At 38.5% G+C, this 20762-nt stretch overlaps 1 protein-coding gene across 17 annotated transcripts in view; it reads right to left on the bottom strand.

Moving 5' to 3' along the window:
* IQSEC1 (IQ motif and Sec7 domain ArfGEF 1) overlaps nt 1-20762 on the bottom strand; it is a 341486-nt gene that overhangs the window by 21460 nt on the left and 299264 nt on the right. For all 17 annotated transcript variants that reach the window (XM_054837997.1, XM_054837996.1, XM_054837995.1 and 14 more), the window contains 5 exons: nt 11130-11291; nt 6460-6582; nt 5504-5670; nt 2105-2244; nt 452-481 (listed from right to left, as the gene is read on the bottom strand). In XM_054837997.1, coding sequence (XP_054693972.1) covers nt 452-481; nt 2105-2244; nt 5504-5670; nt 6460-6582; nt 11130-11291 — 622 coding nt within the window. The remainder of the gene's footprint in view (nt 1-451; nt 482-2104; nt 2245-5503; nt 5671-6459; nt 6583-11129; nt 11292-20762) is intronic.

Here is a 20762-nt window from a genome sequence, read left to right on the forward strand (position 1 = left end):
ATGTTCATCTACGTTTCAGAAGAGAACTGTTAATTTTAATTGGCAATACCTTTCTGGAGTATCGTTCAAAACTGAAATGGACCAGGAAGAATAAACACACCAAGGCCCAGGTGGAAAGGTGAGGTGTGACTGTAATTTTACCTATTTATTCTTCATTGCCTGCATAATTTCTACAGTGATAATAGCATTTGAAATGCAAAGAAAGTGTACTAACAAAAAAGGTCTAGAAAACTCTTGCCAATAAATTAAGCAGTCTCTCTGGGAAATATACTTTTAAGAAAAATCTCTATACTTTGGAGAGTTATTACTAAAACAATAGGAAAATTCTGCTTGAAAACAGCCCAATTTTTTAAAAAGCCAAAATGTAATAGAATGCATTATTGCCTGTTTAAGAAAATGCTGCCAGTTAAAATGACTATAAATTTTGAAGGAATATGAGAGAAATACCTACACAACCAAGTCCATGATGCAGAGATCCAATCTACAGTAGAAAGACATATACAAGTTCGTTAAACTTCAGAGAAACACAGTACTGTATCATAGCAAGTAAATACGTCACGGTCTTACTATGACTAAATGCCTATAAAGTAAAAACAAATATTTCTATCAATAAAGACTGTTGGCTATTTCCTAAATTTTCTTTCACACAGTTAAAAAGTCTCTCAACAGAAGAATCCTTGAACCTAGGCCTCCATCGAGGGCATTGTTTTCTTAATGCCATTTAATTTACAAGGTCAGGATTATTTTTAGGATTTGAATTGCCATATGCCTGAATAAAAAAAGAACCATGGAAAAAAACATCTCCCACAGAAGGCTATATATAAACCTAAATACCCAAACAATTATGGAAAATAAGATTCATATGAAAGCATAAATGACTGTCAAATACTGACTCCAGAATATTTGTTTCCCTTCTCATCAAAAACAGGTAAAAGCTTTTATTAAGGAAATTTTGCTTTCTTTCTCCTCTGCTTCTTCCAAGACATCTCCTCAATATTTCCTTTCTGGGAAACAGAGGTAAATTTGATTTTTATTTTTGTCTCTCATTCCCTTCTCCCCCTCCCCCCATTGAGGCCTGCCTGAGAAGAGATTACAATTCAAAGCTCTTTAAAAGTAACAGGCAGAATCTTAAGATCCATGCTCTTTTTCTTAATAAAAAATCCCCCAACCCATCAGTCCCTGCTGCAGTAAAGTTCCCCAGAGTTGATAAAAAACTGATGTAGGACTTCAAAACCATGCTAGTGGTTTTTTTGGCTTTGTTCTGGGCTGCCTTTGTGACTGTTAGCAGGAGGATTTTCAGCAGATGACTCTAGGACTTTAATTCAGGAAGGCTGAGCATCCATTGTCTCTCTCCACATTAGATGTCATTGTTAGCATGTAAAATATTGGTCTTAATATCTCTCTGTGCACTTAGCTCCTAAAACGAAGGGAAAAATGCTGTGGCCTTCCTTTTTACTCTCCTTTTCCAACAGACGCTTTGAAGATTAGTTTATATAGCAAAGTATTTCAGGATTTCTCCCACGACCAAGCAGAAGGTATCTTTGGATGCTCAAACCCAGCATTAGAGTCCCTGGGACCTGATTTCCAGATGAGTTCTGAGACAAAACGACACGACCTCCACTTACAAATACCAGTTCATAGAGCTAGCTGCAAAGCTGAGAAAGACGCTGGTGTTAACAGAAGTTCTCTATCACTCTTTTAAATTGTGGAGCCATAACTGATAGCGTAAATGTTGAAATACGATTCTCTGCAACATCACTTTATCAACACACTTCAATTCTATTGAAACAAACACGAGACCTGCCTAAAATGCAGATATTTCAGTGTAATTTCTGAATTGTAAAGCTTCACATAGAGAAAAGAGTTTTAAGACTCATAACATCATCACTCATGAATACCAGACTGCAACAACAAAATTCATCTGCACTGTGAATGCTCCAAAATTAAAACCAATCTTATAGCAAATTATTATTGTGGCAGTTTCTGCCTTTTGCCATTTACCAACCAATTTATACTTCTAAGCAACAACTTCTGTACTGCTCTATACTGTATATACTGCGTTACATCTCCTTAGTAACTGACAGGTAGTGCAAAGTGAACTCACCGGCTTCTTTCCTACTATGAGTTTTTCAACCTTCTGGACTTGGGATACATGATCCTCATTTGTCTTCAGTTCCCGTTTGCGGATTCGCTCATAAATCCCAATCAGCATTTCTCGTGGGATATCTTCCCCATCATCCACACCTGCAGAAGCCAACAGTTTCTATTATCAGTCTGGCTCCGACTGATCTGACTAACAAACACTGTTACCTCTCAGCAAGGTAGGTTTCTCAGCAAGGAGAATGTAAGACCACGGCAATCATTGTTTTCTCTGCTAACAGTAATGCCAATGTTGCTCAAGACTGCTGATGTACTTGTTGATGCTGTTTTGGTTTATAGCTGCCAGCACTCTGTCAGCTAACATCTGCTATGCTATTCTGGCACCTACCTTACCAAAGCAGCACAAGTTACGTTACTCATTACTGAAGCACTGATTTTTGTCCAAAAGCTTGCTGTCCCCAATATGCCAAGACATTGATGGAGGTTACACAGGTTTGGGTTTTTGTTTTAAAAGTCTAATCTAAAATTAAGCCATAAAAAGGCTAATTTCTATATAAATTCTGGTTTGTTTGTTTTAATTTTCTTCTGTTTGGCATCAAAGCTCAAATGAGTTAAATAACCCTTTAGACACTAAAACCTTCATATGACCTCCTCCTAGGAGTATACGACTGGGGAGAAGCAGACCCACCATTCCATTTTGCCTCTGTCCTAGTATTACTCAACATTATTCATAAAATAATTTCCTACATGAGAACCTTATGAACACCCAGTAAAATTAATTTAACCAATATTTCCTGTATGATTTCAAAAGCAATTAATTTACTCTGGAAAAACAATCAAAAAAATAGCCTCGTTACAGCATTATTGTTTAGCACTCTGTGATTACCACTGGCATGTCAGTATTCTAACAAATGCCACAGTCTCTCGAATGCTCGATCCTGAATTTTCAACAGCAATGGAAAGAGCCCCATTTCACTAAGTGACTTAAAGCTGGATTTCCTGGGGACAGGGAGATGCATGTCTAATTTTTAAAGAGGTTTTAAAGCAATAACCTCTTATCTCCCATTCAGAAGCCAAAATTCAATATTTTGTCACCTAGTGGAACAACTGCTCACATAAAAAATTCTGCGATAAAATAGTTTCTTTGCAACTAGAAGCAAGCTAAACCGCCTCTGCTCTGTTCCACACCAGAAAGTCTTCCACAGACCAGCCATTTAAAGTTATAGGCCCGGGAGCCTGTTACAAAAAGGCCTACAATAAGAAATTGCTGGCATTCAGGCTGGAGCTCAGAGAGAATCTACTGTATTTAATACAACAAACATAAATGTAATATTATGCTAAGAGATGAATATCAGGCCTTTTTTAATTTTTATGGATTTTACAATAAAATCTCAACACTAACTTAAATTTTGCTAAGCTAAAACATCTGCTAAGCATAGATTGTTCATTCCTGTCTTATATAAATCTAAGGGAATAAAATCACCAAACAGGACTTTCATTTTCAAGATCTGACATTCCAGACCACCACAAGTATTTTGTTTTTACTAATGCTAAACTGAAAGTACCACATGCAGACATGAATATAAACTGCCATGCACCTGGGATGCGCCAATATATTTTTATATATTAAGCAACTTGATCCTGTCTTTCTGCCACTCAGCCCACTTTCAGGTATCACTGAGAAAATGGCTGTTAGACAATACATCGGTACTTGCTGGTGCCTGCAGTAGTGGGCCTACTCTGCTACCACGCTGCTACATCCCCTGTTGCCAAAAGAAGAGAGACTGTGCTTATCGGGTGCGTAAAAGCAGGGGGAGGCAGAGGAGAGGCTTGCAATGACCGAGCAGGCAATTTTCCTGGCCTTTGCACAAACACACAGTAATGGAACTATAGTAAAAGCTGCTTTTTCCCTACGGGCACAAACTGTCTTAAAGGCAAAAAAGGGATGGGGACTTCAGCCTCATTTTATTTCTCTAACATTGAATGCTCTTCTGTGATAAAAGGTAAATGCTGCCTGACCTATTCTTCCTTGAGTGCCCAGGAACAAGAGGAGGTATCATCTCCCTATGCATGATCTTCCTCCTCAGCTCTACAGGGACTACCTCCTGTTAGGCAGAGCTGAGCTGATGTATCATAAACCCCCGGTTCTTTTCCACCAGAAAGAACCAGGATAGAAAGAGCTGAGATACAGATTTGAAAAAATATCTGGGGTTTTTTTGGCAATCTAATTGCAGGCTTAGGCATGCCATAGTCTGGCAAATAGTTTCTTGATCAGGAAATACACCAAAGAAGAAACCAAAATGAAATTTTTGTGCTATTTACTGTCTACCTTTCAGGAAGGTTTTGGAGTTGGGATTTATTTTTTTTTCCCCTCGCCAAGAATTTAAATCTTTAGTTGATTTCCAAAAGTCTTCCTCACGGCATAGCAATTTGTGTTCCTTAATATACCTACATATACTGCCTGAGGAAATGCAAGTTTCCTGCGGCAATACCTATCATACAAGTTTCTAGCAAAGTCATTAATCTGCATCTCTTAAGAATGTGGAAAGCTATTATGTTGCTTCAGGTCCCAGGTTTGTACCTCTCTAACAAAAACAAAGAGACGGTGGCTCTGTCTCCTCTGCATGTCTACTTAACAAGAATAAGCAGTTTATAGTTTTGAAACTAGGGATGGAAAGAGATTTCCTTTTAGAATAAATCTCTAAAATATGTAAGAGACCATACTTGTTTAATTTTTTTCAGAACAGAGATATGATATCCCTTGTAATACATTGGTTGCTGTGGAGAAATCACAAACTGTAAACTATGCAGACAGCATCTCTGTAAGAACTCCTTAGTAAGCTTATGCTGCAGTGTAGTGGTGTAATTCACTATCTAGAAATCACATTCCTCCTCTCAGGAATAGTCCGCAACATGCCGTGACACTATATGAAGATTTATATATCTGTAAACAGACACACACGCATTCTTTGCAACAGAATTTATTCATTCCTTCACTCACATGCATACAAGTTGTAGCTTTTATGAGTTGCCCTTTGACTTGGTGAAGGGTGTAAGTGTGGCAAATTCCAATTATATCTAAAAAATTGAGGTACTGAAGAATTCTGAACACAAGGTAATGGTCACTTTTCAGCTACACTGAAAGAACTGGGAATAAAAGGGCCTGACAATACATCCACTCAAGACAGACAAGATAAAAACAACAAAATACTATATGCTTAGTTCCGTTTTCACTGTTTCAGAAATAACTAAAGCCTGTAAAAGTGACAGTAGTTTTAGAAGTCAGGTAAAACCAGAATCAAGCATCCTGTATTCTGTCTTTTTCCCAGAAGACACATGGTGTCCCTCCAATGACAGTTACAGGGAGAAGCTTTCATGACCACCGTGGTTAGAGTTTGCTTACCCCTTAGATTCTTGACAAAATCTTCTAGCTTCATTTTGCGTTCTGGTTTCACGTTTGGGCTGTACATATCTGTGTTTAACAGTATGATGGCAAAAGCTAGAATGAAGATGGTATCAGGATTTCTAAATTGTCTCACAACACCTGGATTGCAGATACAGTATCGTTGGCTGTAAAAAAGCAAAGAGGGGAAGCTGTCAGAGCTATGAATCTCTATTCTAATTCCACCAAATAAACCAACTGCTACATTCCAGAGGCTGAGCAAGCTATTATTCACGTTCCATACATATATTTAGTTTTCCATCCACATATTTTTATAAGTCAATCCTAGAATGTGGAAGGCTTTAGTTTTCTGCTACCACTGTAACTTCCCTTCTTAGTACAGATTCTGAGCTACAAGAACTTCAGTATTTCTTTTTTTTTCAGTGAGTAATAGCTACTGACACCAGGTAAGAATACAGCATTGATGTTAGATTACTGCCACACAATGATTTACATCTCATCCTGTCCTGGATAAAGCATGCTTGTGTTAGTAAGTTAATGCTCTTTATTCTGCTATTGTTGAAATGCTTAATGAAAGGTTGAGAGCATATAAACTCTAAAACGGAAACAGTCTTACAATTCCTCTTATACAAACTATTATATGGAAATTGTTAGAGACATTAAAAGATCCTTGAATTTCTTTTTAACTGATGCCAGAAAGAACTTTTAATTGATAAACCTCGTTACATTAATATAAATGACATACATGAACAGCACCAGCAAATAAAACTTCCTATTTCAACCTTAGCAAAACCACCGCAAACGACATGCTGCATTTGAAATGGTATGTTGCTCACAAGGACAGTGCAAACAAGCAGGGCAATAACTTAGATAGACTCAACTTCCCCAGTTCTCCAGTTTGACCATTAGACAACAGCAGGTTTCTGGTGACTGAATAATTTATTTCAGCATCATACCTAAAAGCTTCAATGAGCCGTTCGACTTTCTGGGCTTCTCCTTGAACACGGATATGAGCCTGAAATTTCCTGAGTGCTTCATCCAGTTCCATTGTTGAGAAGTCCATCTCATCCACAACACAGCTAGGATAAAAACATATTGCCGTTGGCCCTTTCAGTTTCTAACAATACAGTACCAAAGGTAAGATTTTGAGACCAAAAGAACCTTGCGATTTTCCATCTCTTGTAGAGATTCATGGAGTTTTTTGAAATATTCAGCAGCAATTACAATAATTGTAGGTAAGCTGTGAAGGAAGGATTGCAAATAATAGATCAATGACAATGCGTACATATAAGCAGGCCCTTTTTTTTTTTAACAGAAGAGCGGCTGGAATGACAAATATCTGACCAATATAAGTGACACATAATTGCCAAGCATAATTATTGGCTTTGTGCTTCCAGGCCAATCAATTATTATAATGCCTACAATAATAATAATAATACATAGTTTATACTGCTCAAAATATCAAATCTCAAACAGCCTGCAGCAAGCACAATAATCTGTACCAAATGACTCTGTGTCTAGGAATGTTCTTACATATGGAGAAAAAAAAAATTAATCTTGTTTGGATACTCTCTTACTCTAATTCTCAGCTCCCCATCATTTGCCATGTTTTTCAGTTAACATTTATGGAGAAATAATTACTTTCTTGCTCTGAAAATACAGTGCTGACAAAATATAAAAAAGGAACTAGTTAAATATGATCAACATCATGAACTATGTCATTCTAATACTTTGTTTAAAGACTACTTTAAAATCAGAAGCTTATAAATTTCCTTCCTTTAAACTTAGCTTTTAGTTTTTAAATAACCAGACATGAATCACTGCAAATAACAGCACTGTAACGCAGAACCACAGAAGAAAGCACAATCCAGTTTTAAAAGCCTTTTCTTAAATGTATAGCTATACAATGACAAATTAGAGTAGCTCACATTTTTCTTCTAGTAACATTATAGCTAACAGATTAATATCAAAGCAATTTATTCACTTTGCCTTGAATATTTTTCCCTTTATTCAGAAGCACAAGGAAACAAAGTGGCTTGGTATTTCTCACGCCCTTTCCAACCCACACCTAAAAACCTATTATCAGTTCTGCAATAATGTTCACAGTCTTCCCACCTATTGTAAGTTCTGTAACACTTTCAAAAACTCTTTTCTCCTTTAAAGGTGTAAAGCACATGTGCAGACATGCTGGAGTCAAAATGAAGTAATTAGAGCAAGACAGACCTCCAGAAACATGCATGGCCAACAATATAATGGGGAGGGGTCTTAAAAAATCTTTTACCCGAGCTGTGGAGACAGCAGATATACAACCATGGCCAGTGCTCTTAACTGGAACCAGTACTTTGCTGCAAATGTTTTGAAATAGTAAACAAAACTTTTCTAGTGGCTATGTAATGATAAAAAAGGGAACAAGTTATTTTAGTTGGGTCATTACAGCAAATCGCAACCTGAAAGTAAGTAAGATCAGATACACTTGTTCGGTTTTTGTTAACAATAGTTAACAAAATTATAATCCTTGATAATAATATCATGATCATAATGATAAAGAGAACATGATTAAATGGACTTTAGTCACTGCGGGTGATTTTGAGTACGTACGTACCCTGGGTAAATAAGCCTGTGCTGAACGATCACATCTTCACTATTAGAGTTACACCTCCCAGGCAGGTAAAAGGAAGAGGCAGCTAGGCTTCACCACTGCTAGGGAGGCAGATAACTGAAACTTCTTCCCGGGAACCATCCCCCGCTTACCACCTCTCTAGGAAATTTAGGCAAGAAGAGTGGAACATATCATTTGCTGGGTCAGCACAGCTACACCTGCCTTGGTTCTCTACTGTACCACTTGCTGTACTCTTGCACGTAACTGTGTAGTGTAATGGACTGAAATGACGGAGTCCCATATAGAGCAACAGAATGTCATACTTCCCCTCTCACTTTTAACAGTGGTCTTTGTGATGGTTTTATTTTACTCCTCCTTTGAGTGACTGTACTTTTGTTTTCTAATGCAAAGTAGAGGGTCAGATGCTCAGCTACATCTCTATTACATCAAGCGCTCCTTGGTCAGGCAGAGAGAGAAAGCTGAGGCTCACTGCAGAACAGCAGTGCTCTGGGAAGCGCATCTGATGTGCCCCAAATGCTGGCCAGGGCAACAACATCAATGACAGCTATGCCAGCCTCACGCCACCCAAACAATGCCTTCACACTTCAGCTACCACCAGGTAGCAACTACAGTAGGCCCAGAATGCAGCTCTTGGTCAAAAATTTAGGCTACTCTCTTGAATATTTTCTAAGCTCCAGTATAAAGAAGATTTCAAACAGTTAAAACAGCCTAATTTACAGGATCTGGGAAACTTGAACACAAATCAAAGCAAGTAACTTGAAATTAAACTGTATAACATAAAAAGGATATCAGTTAAAATATCTTTTCTATGTAACAACCTGGAGTTATCATCAGTTCAACAAAATCTACCTCCAATCTGTAAATGTGCTATTTAAGATGCAATGCTATTCTATTTTCTCTTTTTAAGAAAAAATACCTTGTTCCTATTTGCAAACAAGGTTCAGAACACTATCAAGAGAACCGCACTGTTTACAGGGTGTTCCTTGCCCCAAAGCATAGCTGAAACAGCTTATTTAAGAATAGATGAATTTCAGTAAAAGGATTGTTGTAGGGTTGTAGGTAAGTGATGATGGCCTTTCTCTTTCATCTCATCACAGATACAGCATCTGGCTTAGCAGACACACACCCTTCCACTTCCCCATATTCTGCTAGCCTCTTTGAGAGGGTGAGAGCAAACAATTCGTTCAAGACCACAAAATGAATCATCTAAGATTAGAAATCGTCTCGTCCTGGACCTGTACTGTTTTCTTTTAAAACATTAGAAAATATGGACTCTTTGGAAAAGTCTTCAGCCTGGTCTGACTCATAATTGCAAAACCCAGATGATCATTACAAGTAGCTAGTCATGACTCATGCTGAATAGGGACTGCATCCAAATCAAGCCATATTCTATTACTCTGTATTGTAAGGCTAGCTGCAAGCTTTGCTACACAGCCTCTTCCGTTGCTTTCCGCTGGGTATTGTACTATAAGGTGGCAGCCTTTAATAAGGCGTAGGAAAGAAAGAGACTACTTCTGAAAACTAGGCCTATGGCACATGTACACATGCCATTAGCTGTACAAATACAGTGTTCAAGCTTGCAATTTGAGATATATAAGTTCTGACAGCATAAGCGTAAGATCAGGATGACTCTAGGGAATGTGACCAACATCTTTGCAGTATGAAGTCACTGAGAGCATTCTATAAAAAATATGCAAAGAAAATATAAGGTGTGGGCAGACACTTCATTTCATGATAACATAACCTTAAATTTTTTGTGATGGATCAATATTATGGTATCAATATAATGTATCAACATTCAGGCCTCAAGAAAGACTGCAACTATAGACCAATGCAAATTTCAGCATAGCTTTTATTATACTCTCGTTAAAAGCTGCAGTCAGAATTTTTCCTAGTCTTCCTTTGTGGGCAAGACGTGGGGATTTTTGCTTTCATTCTCAGCAGTTTTGTTAAACATCTAACTGCATTTTTTTTACACAATTCCTTGAACAAAACTGGACTAAGATGTATTGATGTTTACAGGTCAGTATATCAGATGCCAAAAAACCCCCCAAAACCCCCAGGAGAATGCATGTATTAAATCCTAGACTGGTACCTCTGGGACCTCACAGCCCATCCAGTCCCACCCTTTGCCATGGGCAGGGACACCCTCCACCAGCCCAGGTTGCCCAAAGCCCCATCCAACCTGGCCTTGAACACTGCCAGGGAGCCAGGGGCAGCCACAGCTGCTCTGGGCAACCTGTGCCAGGGCCTCACCAGTTCCCTCACAGGGAAGAAAGTCTGCCTCACATCTCATCTCCATCCCCGCCTTGTCCTGTCACTCCACGCCCTTGTAAACAGTCCCTCTCCAGTTTACAAAATGAAAATGAACACCCTCTTAAAATAAAGCAACTTCTTTTTTGGTCTACTCTGTATATAAGGTTTAGAAATTTATGACCACACTGCTAAAAGTCTAATTTTCTGCTTTGAATTTCTTCGGGTTTTAGAACAGTTTTTGTTTATCTAATCTTTTGGAAAAGAACAGTTTGTATAGATCTTGTCAGCATATGCCTGTACACACTGAAATCCCTGTTTATCTAACATCTGAACCATTTGGCTATAATAATTATTTTCATGTTCTGTTACTGATGAAGCCTTATGTTGCATATAATGTTATTTTGTTTCATTCAGTAAATTATTAGAGAGCCTGAGGAAGGAAAAAGACTTTGAAATAACATACTCTAGCACCAATGAAATTAAAACATAAATTTGGAGTAAATGTAGGCGAGTACAGAGAATATAAATCCTTGTAAGTATCTTGCTGGATCAATAACAGAAACAGTAACTTAAACAAAGAAATAAATATTTGCTCATGTGCATGCTTTCTTTCTTAACCCTTCGAGTCTGGTTTCCCTCGCCTTCAGAACAAGCACAAAACATTCAGAGACCATTACTACCTCCACCTCGATGATACGTCTTACTTGCACATTAAACCACGCTTACCTCCTCCCCACACACAATACTCACTCTAACACATCCCGGTTGAACTGTTTTTGTCGATTTCCTAGAAATTCTCCAATCATCTGTCTGCTGAGACCTTTCCGCTGCAGGAGAAAGTGGGCAACACCGACTGGAGTGTCTGGCACAAAACCTCGCTCAATTAGGTACTGGACTCCTTTTTCAGGTTTTCTGAGGAGAAACGAGAATGCAAAACTGTTAATTTTCTTCCATTGGACCTGAAGGCATCTGATTACAGTTTTACAATGATTCTGCCAATTACTTTTGACTAACTCACTGATAGTATGGGCTAGTATAGTTTCAGCATAAATATAACCATCCCGTAGAACATGCCGTTCACTGTTAATAGCTTACTAGCTTTGAAACACCTCTTTGCATGTTATTACACATTTCCCTGCTCCATAACCCTTCCCAAAGTGAAGCTTTATGTGCAAGCAGCTTCAGGCATGAAAGTCGAAACACTTGCCAATGCAAAAGACAAGCCCAACATCAGCTACTAAATGCTCCTGCTGCTGGGAGAGAAGTCCCTTCCAGAAACTGAACTGAAAAGCTACTGATGACAAACGAGAAGCAAAGAACACCCCTGACCCCCCTGCTGTCAAAAGTTAAACTTATTGAACAAAAACATCTGAAGAGGTATAACTTGCAAGCTGAGAATACAAGAAATAAGGGGAAAAAAATAAAGTCAGTCATGCAAAAAGAAGCAATTAAAAATAGTGGAGCTCCCATCTAATTTAGATTATTTTTTCCTTGCCCTTAAACACACCCATTGCCCCAGATTCCCCTCCTCAGACAAGCACATTCATAGTTTCTGGAGTATTTTACATCTCTTTATACATCAGCTCCAGATTTAGCTGTAACCACTTTCAGATCTCAAAACAAAGCAAGCCAAAGCTACTCATTTTAACATATTAAAAAGCATGTGTTGGGGAGGAGGGTTGGTGATGGAATTGGTTTCTGGCAATAACATCTACTGCTTATAAAGGCAAATGCTGCTTATGTTTTAAAGTGATGTAAAATTTTCCTCACAGCACTTATTGTGCACTGTTTCTTCCAGCAGTGTGACACAACAGACAACCATAATTTCTTTTAAAGATATTAAAGGGATATCTTTACAGAACCAGTAATTCCATCATCATTTTGTAAGGAATTATAATATAAAGTCCACCTGTAAGAGTGAATGATTTGCAGCATGCTGGATGACCTGAAAGACATTTCCTTTAAGGCATGCAAAATCAATTCCAAAGGACAAGGTGACCGTACTATTTTTATACAAGGTTGATCACACAACCATAACCATTCCTCAGGGTTTTTAATTGCAAATAACATTACTAAATACATCACCATTCAGTTCTCTTTTTACATTACACTATTATATACTTAATACCCTATTAAGAGCTAGACAGATTAGAGCAATATATATAATTTAATCATAAGGGAATTCTCAAATCTCAATTTCTTGCATCAGGCTTTGTGGCTCTTTTCATCTGAAATAAGGTTACACATATGGTCATCTTCTAAATATAATCTTGGAAAATGAATCTCCTTCGTATTCAAAAAGGACTGTTTTTCCTGCAAGTAATGTTACTACTATGTTCACATGCTTTTGAGTTGAATTTCAGAATTCTTAAGCTTTCTGAATTTAAATTCACAGTACCCAACAAAAATAGGAATAGTTTTATCCATCCCCCTTGTTAGTGAGCGACATTTGTACACAAAATCCGGAGTGATACAAACCCAGGAGAGTTCCTTTCCAGCAATTGTCAAAACAGAAAACAAAGAATACTATCAAAAAGCACAGCTTGATTCAAAGATCACCTTTACTTGAGATACAGAAAATGCTGGATCATTACTTATTGTACTAAACTACAACTCGAATTCTTGCTACCCCCATAAGCCTGAACATTTAAAATCATCTTTTCCCATCGATACTTTCTTCATGCTGAAGTGAAGCATCAGGAAGTTTTGCAGCCTAGGATTATCGGAAAGCAGTCTTAATTTGTTACAAAAGTTGTAACATGGAAGCAATGTAAACTCTGAACTGTTATTACATGAAAATAGTACCTGAAAACTCTGAACTGTAAGAATGAAGACTACTCTTTCCATATTTGATAAATTAAACTCTAGTAGCGGTGGCATAAACTTCGGAGTAACAAACCTGTAAGAGTCATTTCCACAGTGAAGAAACTTTGTAATTCATAGCCTTATCCACAAATTCACCAACTAGAGATCAATAAAATTGTATCATGTTACTTTGAAATCCGTCCTCTAAAAACTGTTAACTTTGTTCTGTCCTAAAAAAAGAACTGTAAGCCTAGAGAATATGACTGATCTCAACTGAGGAGCTGCTTGTGCGTTGGCCCCGGCCAGCAGCCCAGCACCCAGCCTAAGCTGGCCCAGAGCTACTGCTAGAAAGAACCAACTCAAGAATTAAAGGGCTTCTCCAGAGAATTTCTACTAGGTGTTGAGAAGAGAATGTAACTTTCCCTAATTTTACTTTGATCTTTCATTGAAGGTTCCAATAGTCATCACTACAAGGGGGATAAAGGATTTCTTAGAGCAAGCATTAGCAGGATAATTGTTCTTAATGACAGAACCTAGAGCTTCAGGTGGTCCTTTGGAACCTCACCCCAAGTACTGACAGCCTACAACAGAGTATATTCTAAAGGACGGCATAAAGGACAAGCAGCCAGAGGCAGGTGGTACCACTCTGTAGTTGTTAGGGTGTCACTCCTTGAGCAAGGCAGCCTACAATGTTTTCAGTTTTCCTGTTACCAAAACGAATACTATTCGGCTCACAGGAGAACTCTGAAGGTTAAGGGGTTATATGGGAATATGCAAAATAAAGTTCTAAATAAAATAAGTTTCTATCCAACGGGTATCTCCCTAGCTTCCCATTCAGCTCATAAATGCTAACTTTGGTTTCTGGTCTGGAAGTCTAGCTTGCTGACAAAATTTCTTCATATTTCTCTTTCTGATGGTCTGAAACCTTGAATTCATTCAACACTCTTGACCAAGAAATTGAATTTAATATGAACTAAATTTTATCAAACAGCTTACTGGAAGAACAAGCTCCCTTTTTATTTTTTAATCACCTTGCAAGCTAGGGAGGTTCAGGGGGGTTTATTGCAGCTCCCTCCCACCCTGCACCAGGTGTGACATTATCTTATTCAATAGGAAAAGTACTTAACAGAAAATTGTGACTTTGTAAGAGCGTTCTGAAGTGTTGTTCTTCCAAAGAAATTCTACTTAAAAAGTGAAGCTAACAATAGGTTAAGAGAAAAATGTACACAAGGGTGCCTTCCCTCTGGCTTTAAACACAAGCAATATTTTTTGTTTTTTCAAATTCAGAGAAATTGAAGAACTGAACAGGTTCATGGAAATTTAACTCATCCTCAACATCACAAATTTCAAATATTACTAAGTATGAAGAAATTGCCACTTAAATGCACCAAGAGGACATGTAGGTTGTGGTGCTGATTATCAGCAAACTACCTGAGACTCATTTGCTCCTTCCCAATGAAAGGCAAAAAACACCAGGTAGCTGACAGGGTTTCTGGGAGGGCAGGTTTTAAAAGACAACACAAACAGGGATTCTACTGCTTGCAAAACCAGTTGTTTTAAATGGGACAAACTTTCTTTTTCACCAAACCCTAATTTTCCTAAAGTGTATGACTGGATGCAGAAGGAAGTGGGACATGAAAGGGTCACGGATTTAATATGAGGTAGGACACCTGACATAACTTATCCTCATTTCTGTCTACTCAGAATTAAGCATAGACCATTTTGTACTTACAACTAAGAGTCTTTTGTGATTAGGAAAATTCCCAGTGATGGCTTGTTAATTACACCTACCAATAACAGGGAAGATGAGAAGTCTATAAATAGCAATCGTGGAAGCTGCATAAGCAGAGCATTTATTTTCAGATTTGAATACATTAACTAATATCAAAATACACACTCTAAAGCTAGCACCTTACATAGCTGATGATATATATAGAGAACTTTTCTTATTTACAAGATTGCTTCAAAAATAAAGCTTAAAAACATCTTCTAGCTCAAAAAAAACCCCAACCAAAACAAATCAAAAGGGATCTACTGAAAGGAAGAAAAAAAATAACTAACACAAAAAGATGTGCAAAAACATATTTACGTAAGATTCTCAGATGTTGCATACAGGTCTAAGGAATGTGCCAGAAACCCATTAATAAGAAGACCTTTAGGATGGTTTAAAGCGACTTTTAGGGGAAAAACATCTCAGGAGAAAGTAATGCAAACTTCAAAATAACAGATCAAACCAGTATATTTTATTAAGCATAGTTTATTAGAGAGTACTGGTCATATCCAGTAAAAATGTTGTATTAGGTGTTTCTGAAGACAGGTTGGATCCTGCAGCAATTTTTAGAAATGGACATCTTTAACAGGAAGCAAATTCCAGGAATAAAGAGTGCAAAATCACACACAGACAACAGTTAATAAAAACAAAGAAAAACAAAGAGGAAAAAGACCCCAACCCCACCCCCACTAAAAACCTACTCCCTCAAAAGCCAAGACAATAGTAAATCCCTGCACATCACTGCTGTTTCCGCTAGTTGGTACTACCCCTTTCCTTCCTAGGCCTAATACTAACTGGAAGGAGATGGCGTATTTACTCAGCAAGTTCTACATGCAGCGCTGAAAGCGTAAATTCAGTGGAAGTTCATATAACTTGCTGACATTTGTGTAGATCTCATTAGAGTGGTGGTTTGTTGGGGTTTTATAGCTTGTGAAGCTGAGGAGGAGTTGTCTTTTAAAAGCTATGCAGGTTGAATCTGGAAAAGTCACGCAAGGTCACAAAAAGGTCAGTATGTTTAGGAGTTTTGCTAATGTAAGTGATGTACGAGACTCTCCTAAGAATGAGCTCTCCTTTGGAGTATGGGGTAGAAAAGGCAATAAATAGGGTAATAATATTAAAGTTGGTACATTCCTGAGAGAAGACTGCCTTGTCCAAGTTAGGGATATATAGAAAGAAAAAAAAAAAAAAAGATTTTTTTTTCATTAGACTAAAACCTACATGTATATAAGAATCTTTAGAAAAACACTGCATTCCTAGTATTTCTATTGCCATGAGCAAATTAGTAAGGAGAGCAGCGATCCAGATCTATAATTCTGAATGTATCATCATTTGTCTCAATTAACTTTCACCTGGTCAGAGGAATCACTGACAGGCAGCTTTAGGATACGTGTCATGACAATCATTTACACCACGTGAGAATACCATCAGCCTGCAAAGATAATCACCAAGTAGCTGTGGCAGAAAATCTGGATTGCCAGTGATAAAAACCAGCCCTAAAGCTCCATGAATTACTAAATATGGACTGTCAAAATCACATAACTTCAGTCCCTGGTTTGACATTTCCTGTTTTCATAGGTGCTCAAGACCTGCCAGAATGTGAGAAAGCAGGAGAGGTCTGAAACAGCTCCTCCTTTGAAGATGGAAGGATAACAGCATCTGCTGACTGACTTCAGCTGTCAACAACTGTGCTCCCACAACCCCGCAGGTAGCTCAGGAGCAGGGACAGATGCACAGCTTGCTGTTTAAGCCACAAAAAGAAACACGGTTAGAAACACACCACCTTACGCTGTCGTTGGACATAAAGTAACACCAGATTCCAAAGGTTAGAGGTACCTGGGAAATAAGGCTCTGTATTACCTAGACATTCAAAATGTTATCTTTGAAATTACAGGAAATACTATTTTTGCAAAAACACCGCAGTGAATTTGAAAAGTGAATTTGGTAGAGGAAAAGCTGCTAGTCAGATTCTAGATGGTAAGAAAGAGATGAGCACAAACTTAGCATTTACTGTTACCTACTAGACATACTGGGACAGCCAGCCTTACTGCAAAAGGAACACATTAAGGTAAGCGCTGTAGAGTTAGGGGAGCACTTCAGTGGCAGTGCCAGCGCTGGCATCACTCTCTGCTCTCACTCCTACCAACCGAGCCACAGTGCAGATAAAGTACCTATGTCCACGCTGGCTAACAGGAGAGAAGAATAGCAAGCACCACCTCGAAAAGAACCATTCAACAAAACCACAGTACGAAGGTGTATAAAGCCTTCCCTATTTTGACTTGCTAAACATGTAAAGCTTACAGGCATCCAAACCCACATTAGATCTTTGCATTTCCTTTTAGATGCTCAGACAATAACAGAGCTGTGAAATGGAAGCATTAATAAACAAATGAGCACAGAAAGCAGCTTGCCCAAGACTAGATTTCCAATACCCAGCAATGCCAAAAGTATCTTTTCAGGTAAACTACGGGTTTGTTCACACAAGGTAAATAACCACAAACATACGGTTCTTACAGCCCTGAGGCAAGGGGGATAAAGCTAGCCTGACTAAAAATGGTGAAACATCTAGAAAGAACTTCAGTATTTCTGAAGGCACATCGACGCTTTTTGGTTTCTTGTCTACGTTTAGGCACACAAACATGCGCTACACTGAAAGGATCATAAGTTGAGAGAATCTAGCAAACAAGCAAACCAGAACTACAAACATTTCTCAGAGGCTGTCAACACTGCAAACAGAAACAGGTCACAAACGTGCCAAAGAAATATTTTCATGTTGGGGGTGGAGAATTTAATGCAGCTATGATGCCAGCCCTCTGTTAAAAGAAAATAATCTTCCTTGCCTTTGATACTAGAGATCCCATTTTGAAAATATTTACAGTTGTCACAAAACTAAGCATTAGTTTAACATTAAAATCCAGGGATGGGTATTTAACAGTAAGAATCTAAGACTTTTCTTAGAATCATTTAAGAAGTATTTTTAAATAGCCAAGCTGGCAATAACAAGCTAGTTGAACATTCTCCTTAGTTTGGCAGACAGCTAAATTTTATTTCTATGGTTGTACTTCTTCCTTCACTTTTGCTGAATATCCTACTGCTGCCACAACGAAGCTAAGAGAATCACTATGCCTATTTTAAACCTTCTGAGAAAGAAGAAAAAAACCCAACATCGTTAAAAAACTACCAAAACTAGTGCCAAAACAACTTGTCAGAGTTCACTCAACTAAGCAGCAATGCAAGAAAGGGAATGAAAGGGAAAAAACTAAAGAGAAACTGCCTGGGAAGCCTGATCTGTGTTGTCTTCATGTTACACAAATGTTTAATGAAGAGAAAGAAAAACTAGGTGTAAATTGCATCTTCTGGTAATTACAAGAAAGAGTCTCTGGGTCAGGAAAATAAGCCAAAAAGCAGCACGTTTCTCGCAGCTTCTCTGCATCTCGTGGAAACGGGGAGATAGTTATTCACATTGTTTGGGCAGGAGCCCTACAGTTTCCCCCACAGCGGGGAAGACTTCTCTCCACTAAATTATATGTTAGTCTTCTCACTTTTGAATGATCTTCTCAGGTACGTTCAAGACCAAACCAAGAAACTACCACCGCAGATGTGAATGTCACAGCTTACTTGCAATTACACCAAATTACCTGAAGTAATCTCCAGTCAGTGAAAGTTAATTTATACTCATGTCACTAACAAAAGAATTTCCTAGGAAGTGATCTCAGTGCCCAGCTCTATTCAGTAGCAGAGCAAAATAAAGAGAGGAAACTCTGCAGAGATCTGTTTTCACAAAATTGGGTAACTGACCCAAACAGTTCTACCATAACTTTCTGTCTGATCCATCGGTTTCTTTATGTCACCATTTCCTGGTAAAGTGCTAGAAAATTATACACTAAACATTATTACTGCTACTGAATGTTTAGGCTTGTCTGAAAACTATCATCTGAATCAGAGCCAATTACAAAACCATAAAAAATGTATAAAAGGCAGCTAAGGGCTCCAAGCAGAAAGTCTGGCTTATTCTAATAAAGGAGGAAAAACAGAGTTTAAAGCTATTTCAGAAATACAATTTTTCCGTATGAGAAGCATCAGCCTTGAGGAACAAAGCAGCTGGCACAGTGAAGAGAATCAGAAGGCACACCCCAAGCAGTTGCAATGCAGTAGCTGGACATGTCCTGGCTAGTAAAAACAATCCTGAGTCATCACGCTATAGCAGATTTTGTAGATCCGCGTTATTCCTTCTCTTGGCAGTGGACTGCCTGCTTTTTTTCCCCCGCTCCTTCCTTCCTTGCAAGAAAGAAGGAAATATTTTTGTTAAATAAATGGACCAAAACACTCTACGAGGATTTTCTCACCTCCTCTGACCCCATTGCATCCCTGCATTTCTCAAAGAGTAGGGAAAAGAGTTTGTAGCTGCCAGCAGAGTAAAATATGCTCCACTTTGAGATGAGATACATGAGAAACCTGCCGGCTCTCTCAGAACTATTTGCCAGGGCTGACTATTGCTTTCATGTTTATGCAACTATAGTCAGGAATGAGACATTGATGACTATGTCCTTGAAACTGAGGAACAGTCGCTGTCTTAACATTTTCTAAGTGTCCCTGCCCTAAATTCTCTTTCCACACCCTCACCCCAGTTACACACAACAGAAGCACTTCAGCTTCAATTTCTGCAACTCTGCTGACTGCAAATGGGAAACACTGACAATCACATTTACTTTCAAAGGAACACCTTTGAAATTGGCAATGCAAAAATAGTGTTTACAGATCTCCAGATTTTTCATTTACAGACCCACCAAACCCCAATTCAGTAGATAAGATGTGAATGTTAAACAGGAGGAAAGAGTTGGTGCCCCGTTTTCCTTTCCTTAACTCTTCTTCCTACGCAGCTTCCCAACTCCCTATCCAAACTGTCCTCTCTATGCCTACAAGGGCAGCTGGTCACATTTTTCATCCTCAAAATTTGGTCACTTGAGATTTGCAGGGAGAGGGAAGAAATTAAAATTCTGGCTTCCAGAGTCATATCAGATGCTCGTCTGGGAGCTGCTCACCCAGTCAAATTCCTCCATTCATACGGTCATTTTTTAATAACTGGCTGTATCCTGAGCACGCACCCAGGCATTGTTAGAGCAGAGCAGTTACCGATTCCTGGCACGTAGCAGCGGGAGGGAGACGTGTGCCCAGAATGTTTAAGGGCAGGCGGAGCTGGCGGCAGAGGATGAGGTAATGGCTCTTTCAGGGTTCCAGGGACGCTTGCGCACAGTCATAGTGCAGCCTTTCAAAAGCAAAAAAATGTTTGCTTTTAACATTTGGTAAAGTTTATACTCCCTTTTAATAGCAATAAAGGGAATCCTTGTGACCATATATGAAACTGGTGCTTAAATATACTATTGGTTGAATTCTCACAGTTATACACTTCAGCTGTTCCTTATGGGCAGGACATAATGTATGCTAATCAAAGCACTCATTTCGGAAAAAAAGGAGGAAAAATGGGTCCTCAGGGAGAAAAAATAAAACACGCACAGAGTAAAGCAAAACACACAGAACTTTTTTTTTTTTTGGGTGTTTTCACTTAGGGCTAAACATTTTTAGAAACAATGAGAGTCATACTAAGAACATTCTTCTCTTCTTACTAACTCCTCAGCATGTTAGAGGACAAGCTACACGGAGAGCTTTGATTTTAATTTTTGTTGGAACTGTCTGCGGCTGAATAATCTGCGGTCCAGATGTTGTTACAACAGTAAAGTCCCTCTCAGCCTACACACGAGGATGGCAAACGGCTCTGTTGTGAAATCCTGAATAAGCCTCTTGTCTCCCCT

Source organism: Grus americana, chromosome 11 (genome assembly GCF_028858705.1).
Source record: "Grus americana isolate bGruAme1 chromosome 11, bGruAme1.mat, whole genome shotgun sequence".
NCBI lineage: Eukaryota > Metazoa > Chordata > Aves > Gruiformes > Gruidae > Grus > Grus americana.